This window comes from Copadichromis virginalis, linkage group LG12, assembly GCF_057382275.1.
Source record: "Copadichromis virginalis isolate Kocher_CV1m ecotype Utaka linkage group LG12, C_Virginalis_male_GT1.1, whole genome shotgun sequence".
Taxonomy (NCBI): domain Eukaryota; kingdom Metazoa; phylum Chordata; class Actinopteri; order Cichliformes; family Cichlidae; genus Copadichromis; species Copadichromis virginalis.
Genome location: NC_140629.1, coordinates 1,963,090 through 1,969,089, shown reverse-complemented (window position 1 = coordinate 1,969,089; position 6,000 = coordinate 1,963,090). Strand labels below are relative to the sequence as shown.

Here is a 6,000-nt window from a genome sequence, read left to right as displayed (position 1 = left end):
GCTCCACACAGAAAGACCCCGGCCTGAAGGTGGATTCAAACCCAGAACTCTGTTGCTGTGAGGCAACAGTGCTAACCACTGCACCATGAACTCCTATTTTATTTACTGTATAACATAGTAAACATATTGTTGTTTCAACAAAAACAAATGTATGATTTGAAGAAAAACATTAGTTTTTGTGAATTTGATGGCAGCAACACAGCTCAACAACCTGCAACAGGACCAGTGTGATTTCTATGTTCATTTAAAAAACAAATACGGGTTTCTGGGATTCTTTAAATTAAATTTCAAACAAAGCCCTAACTAGGTCGTAAACTGTAAAGTACAGCATGATTAAATTAAAACACAAAGTTTATCACAAAAAATTAAATATGTTCAAATTACTTAAAATATTGCTAAGCCACTCTTCTGGTTTACATTACAAAAGCTAACTTACACTGTGGGGTTATGCTGTCCTCACTAAAGTTTGTTGCAGGCAACGTAATTTCAGCTATACAGCTAGCTTAACAATCTTTATTCCCAGCACTTCATCCTCCAAGAAACAGGCCGCTTGTTGTGTTTGGCAGGATTTAATGATGAAAATAAATTCTCTCTCTCTCTTTTTTGTAAAACTGTACAAAGAAAAGGAATACAAAATACACAATGAAGACATGTTCCATTACACTGGGAGAATAACATTGTTCTAGCGAAAAACACACGACCACAGATAAAGCATGTGCTGACAAAATACAAGCATCTACCTGCCTCCATATGATTTAACTTCACTATGATTTAAATTCATCTCTATGAATTCCAGGGAAGCTGACTAGTTCTTTTCCTTTTGATCTTGCAGGACATCACCACCACGGCAGGTAAAAGAAATATACGCCAGAGGAATTGTAACCTTTTCCCCTTAACTCAGTGGCCCGTACTCCAAAAATGGCTATGTGAGTAGCTCATAGTAATAACTGATACAACCACAATCGCATTTAAACATTTTAAATCCTGCTAAAATGTATGTCCTTATCAACTGTTCATTGTTACATAACTTATTTTGTTTATTCATTTATCAGTGTCTGTACATGTCACTCTCCAAGGAACATTATTATGATGGCGAGGGTGGCACTGGGTACTTGGCCTGGAGGATTAAAGCCATACAGAGATGCACTGCTAAAGGGAGGCGATTATCATCTGGAGGTAACATTTATAATTCACTGGAAATACATAATACAGTTCCAAACTGTGGTTCTTTATTATTAATGGTTATTAAATGTTGTTATTAGTTTTGATAAAGCTGTGTTTCATATTGTGTAGCACCAGGAGATGGAGCATCGAGTGAAAACCAGTGTGGTGGACCGACTGTCAGACGAGAGTTGCAGTTTGTTACAGAGAAGATGCTGAGTGAGGATGAGTGTAAGGAAGCAATCGCTCTGATGGAACATTCAGCTGATGAAGACACAGTCACAACATGGTCCTTGACCTCCTGCTGTCAAGCAACATACTGTCTGTTTCTCCACGTTTCAAAGATATCGAAGGCTTGGTGAATATTTGTCATTACTTTGACAATGTAAACACACTTGAATATTTTACAGAAAGCAGATATGATTCTCTGTTCTCTATCCCTGTTACAGATCGAACAGGATTTTGTACTGATGTTTGGTGAGGATGTATCAGGCAGGTTGCTGGAGAGGTGGCCAACAACATTCAAAAGAAAGATTATCCAACAAGGCAGGAAGCTTCCTTCTACCACTGACCTGGAAGAACTGTTGCTGACTCTCCTGAGGATGCCACTGAAGTTAATGCTGACATTGGTGAGCTGTTGTTTCTTTGATTAGCACATTCACAGCATATATAATGTTTGTCACAGAACAGCTGTCCTTTTGTATTTTGGGTCTACTCAAACATTTTGTCAATGCATTGAAATGTGTTGTTGATGATGATTCAACTTTATTAAAAACAAATATTTTTGACCTCTCAGCATTGCTTTTACATCTGATTCCACCATCTGGTCAGGGCCGCTAGAGACCAGGAAAGGTGTCAGCTTCTCAAGCAGAAAGACGTCTTGTGCTCTTCAAGAAGCTTTGTTTCTTTTCTATTTTTATGGTGTGAATTACCAGTTTAAGAAACATTTGATTCTTATTGCCCGTCTGTATTTGTCTTTTCAGACTGGAACAAATATCCAAGAGCACCTTGATGCCGTCACTACCAGCACTCAACGCTACCTGCTGTTGGGGTGAAGAAGAATGACATCCACCGGTTCTTCATTATTCTTGACAAGAATGCCATACCATGCAAGTCTACCTCTTCACTTGGTGCTTTTGATGAACTGTTTAAAGCCCATTTTGTGTTTGGCACATCTTAGAACACCATGCTTCACAACATGTACACGTTCATCCAAACCACAGGTTTTAGAAAACATTTAAATACCAAACACCTTAACTATTTTGACCAACAGGCTGACACTGATGTTAATCTACAGCATGATGTGGCAGTTAAAGAAGTTTGTACTACAGGGGAGGTGATGTCAACTAATGTAGAAGAAACACCCACAACATCTGAAAAGGTCAAATAAGAGTCTTTGGATATGTGTGCCTCTGCTGTTGCACAGCTCAGGGCAGCTGGATTAAGCCTACTGTGAATAGTTTTGTCTCCTCAATGGAGGAAGTGTTTTTTGAGATTCATACTCAGGCTAAAGATGCAGCCTTACAGAGCGTACCTTTACAGGACACCACAAGTAAAAATAAATATAATAGTAATAAAATAAAGCATTTAGAGTCCTTTAGCCTGGAAAGATTAGCTTTAGGACCAGGAAAGATGGTGACACTGGAAGAAGGTCCAGAAATTGCTTGGAGCTGTGTTGTCTACCAGTTTGTTTTCAGCTAAGTGGATAATAACACACGGTACAGAGTACCGCCCTGACTTTACCATCTGTACAGATGTAGTGTCTGAGATTCCGTTTTTTGTAAGATCAAAAGTATTGTTGTGAAAGATGACATTGTGTTGCTCTGCAGAAAACTGATGGAAACCCTGTTGATGACCATTATCATGCATTTAGGGTCAGACTGCATCCCAACATGGTGCTGAAGGTGTTGAACATAAATGAGCTGTGTTGCTTCTTCAAATCAAGTATGGCATTTCAGATTCCTCCCTGTATGTCGTTCTGTATTGCCGTTTTATGCCGAACTAAATTCATTGTTTTAAAGTGTTTTATACACTACATGAGATGTTTTTATATTTTGAGCCTGACATAAAAATAAAGCTGTTAAATGTATTATGGTTTTTGCTCACTTGTTTTATATGTAAAAGCATTATTAAAAACCAGGTTTTCATGCTGCAAAACAGTGAATTGACCGTAAAGGTAAAACTACAGGAAGAGTTTTAGTAACACTACTTTGTGTAAAATTAATTACAAATTTTACTCTATGAGAGCTAATTTTCACTAGAGATGAGTGTATGAATAACACAGTATAGAGTAACATCAACTCCCATCAGAGTTTTTGAACCTCCAGTGTTAATTTCAAATAACTCAATTCAGTGTTAAAAATCAGTGGGATTTTACTCAAATAGAGTTAATTTATCACTATGATAGAAATGTGCATTAAATCAAGAGAAAAAGTCTGCATCTTTTTTCTGTTAGAGAAATGTGTCAATATATTATTTTAGAGTTAATACAGTGACAGCTTTACCTTATATGGACTTGTAAAGTCTTTCTGAGCTCAAAGCAAAGTGAAGAGAAAAAGATACATTTAAATAAATGACTAAGAAAAATAAGTGATTCTAAATAGAAAACTGAAAATCCTGTAACTGTGACGTTAACGGCACCTTTCTCAGGTTGATGGTTGTCTTTATTGGATATTTGCAATATCCCACAGGATTAATGATCGCAATCATAAAATGAGTGTAACAGTCAACGTCTAACAGTAAAAATATAAATTACAGACAAACTCTTTAAACTGAGTGGAGGACTCAGTGAATCACAACACGGTGGATTTTTATTTTAAAGCTGTAGCTCCGTGTTTCTGTATGAGTGTGTAAAAGCACTCGTTCATACACAGTAACATGTTAAGAGGAAGCTTGTGTTGTCTGTAGTGTCTGTCTCTGCGGTGCGCTGAAGGTTTAGTCCATCTGGGTAAATGCAATTAAACAGAGGGCTTAATGAAAACATAACTTTAATGTAACTGTAAAAATAACTGAAAAAGAATTATTTAAATTTCATTATTTTTCAATCACCTTAATTTTTAAATACAAAAAGAAATATCCAGAAACTCAACATCTTTTTTTTTGTACTTTATTTTGTTTGTTCGTTTGTTTGTTTGTTTGTGTAAAGCAAAAACAAACAAACAAACAAATGTCCCGTTGGTACAACATAAATATTAATAATTCTGAATTCAGAACTGGACAAAAAGGTTTATGGAAACAGTCATGAGATTTTATTTCACGTGACTTTTTATTGGATTCATGTGACGAAGTAAATTTAAGGCTCGGTTTCACAGGTGCGAGCGGAAAACGCGTCACAGAAATACATATTCAAACATGAATATCTGTTGTAAAATATCAAAACAATATTATTGTCTCTTAATCATATGGAAATTACAGGCGTATTATGATCCCAGTAAAACTGACACATCTGGGTTTTAAATGCCTGTACACGTGACTGTATGTTTGAGTCGTTTTTTGTCATGTTGAAGTTCAGCTTTACAAAAAATACAAAACAAAACTGCACAAACCAGTTTGTAAACATACTTCAGGATGTCTGCTTAAATAAATAAACTGGCGTTACTTGAGCAGAGGTGTCAGTGGTTGCATCACAGCGTGCGGTCAGCTCTCAGTGCTGACGCGCTGCTGCTGCAGGTGGACCAGGCGCGCTGATCTCTACCTCCAGGCTTCATTCTCACTACATTTGCCACTTGTTGCCTAAAGAAAGCGGGCGCTCCGGCATTTATGACTGAGCCGCTTTACGCATTTATTCCTGAGCATGTTCGTGTTGCGCCTGAAAGAAGACTCGTGATTGGGCTGTTTCGGCAACATGGTTGATAACTCACGTGTAACTGCTAAGTCTGTGTTGGTAAGCGTCCGGACTTTATGTTATTTTGTCTTTACATCCAGTTCCGTCCATGTTTTCTGCGCTCACAGAACTTTTCACCTGCGGCTAACATGTGTCGCGTGCTATGCTCTTTATGACAATCTGATATCCGACCACGTGGCTTACTGAAGGAAGCATTTGATGTGATAATATTTACGACCAACCGCTTTTCCCTTGCAGCAAAGCTGTTTCTCCTCTGGCAGCAGCCTTCCACGCCAAACACCCCACAGCCCGTATCCCGGCGCACAGTCTCACCAGCTCGGCAGCGGCGGCATGAAACTCGAGGCTGTCATGGAAAACCTGCAGCGCCAGCAGGCAGCGCGCCTCGCCCTGGAGGAGAAGCTCCGGCAGGCGGAGAAAGAGAAGGAGCTCCGCTGTATGGTGGAGTCCCAGATCCACCAACAAGCTCTGGCTTTCCGCCACTATCAGCTGGCGATGCCAGGCGCCCTCTCCGCCGGAGCTGAAAGCTCACCCCCAGGAGTGACCCCTCCTCACATGGAAGTCCATATATGCGCCGAAGACGGGAACTCCAACCCCGGTATCTGCGTTAAAGACCGGGACGGGGAGGGAGATGACACGGAAGAACAGGATCTCATGGACCAAGACGAGGTCGGGGACGATGTTGGGTTAAACCAGTCCTCTCTGCAGGAAGCGTGCGTGTCTCAGCATCTCAGAGTCTTCGCTCCCCACGGTCACGCAGACTCTCCATCGTTGCACGCCGCGTCGCAGAACCACGAGTGGACCTATGAGGAGCAGTTCAAACAGGTAAGCCAGCACTGACCCACTGAACGCATCGCCCTCCTGTCGGAGCTCGCTCTGCCTCTGTGGAGCTTTCATTTCACGTTTTCATTTATTGAAACGAACACACGTTTGGTTTTGTATGGAAATAGAAGACTTTAATGCGCGCGTGTGTGTGTGTGTGTGTGTGTGTGTGTGTG

The 6,000-nt window shown here is 40.1% G+C and overlaps 1 protein-coding gene and 1 pseudogene across 1 annotated transcript in view; both read left to right on the top strand.

Moving 5' to 3' along the window:
• Nucleotides 1-1,447: 1,447 nt before the first annotated feature.
• LOC146696231 (uncharacterized) lies at nt 1,448-2,551 on the top strand (annotated as a pseudogene).
• A 2,454-nt stretch (nt 2,552-5,005) lies between these two features.
• arid3c (AT rich interactive domain 3C (BRIGHT-like)) overlaps nt 5,006-6,000 on the top strand; it is a 70,232-nt gene continuing 69,237 nt past the window's right edge. The window contains exons 1-2 of the mRNA XM_085474318.1: nt 5,006-5,044; nt 5,243-5,827. Coding sequence (XP_085330444.1) covers nt 5,006-5,044; nt 5,243-5,827 — 624 coding nt within the window. The remainder of the gene's footprint in view (nt 5,045-5,242; nt 5,828-6,000) is intronic.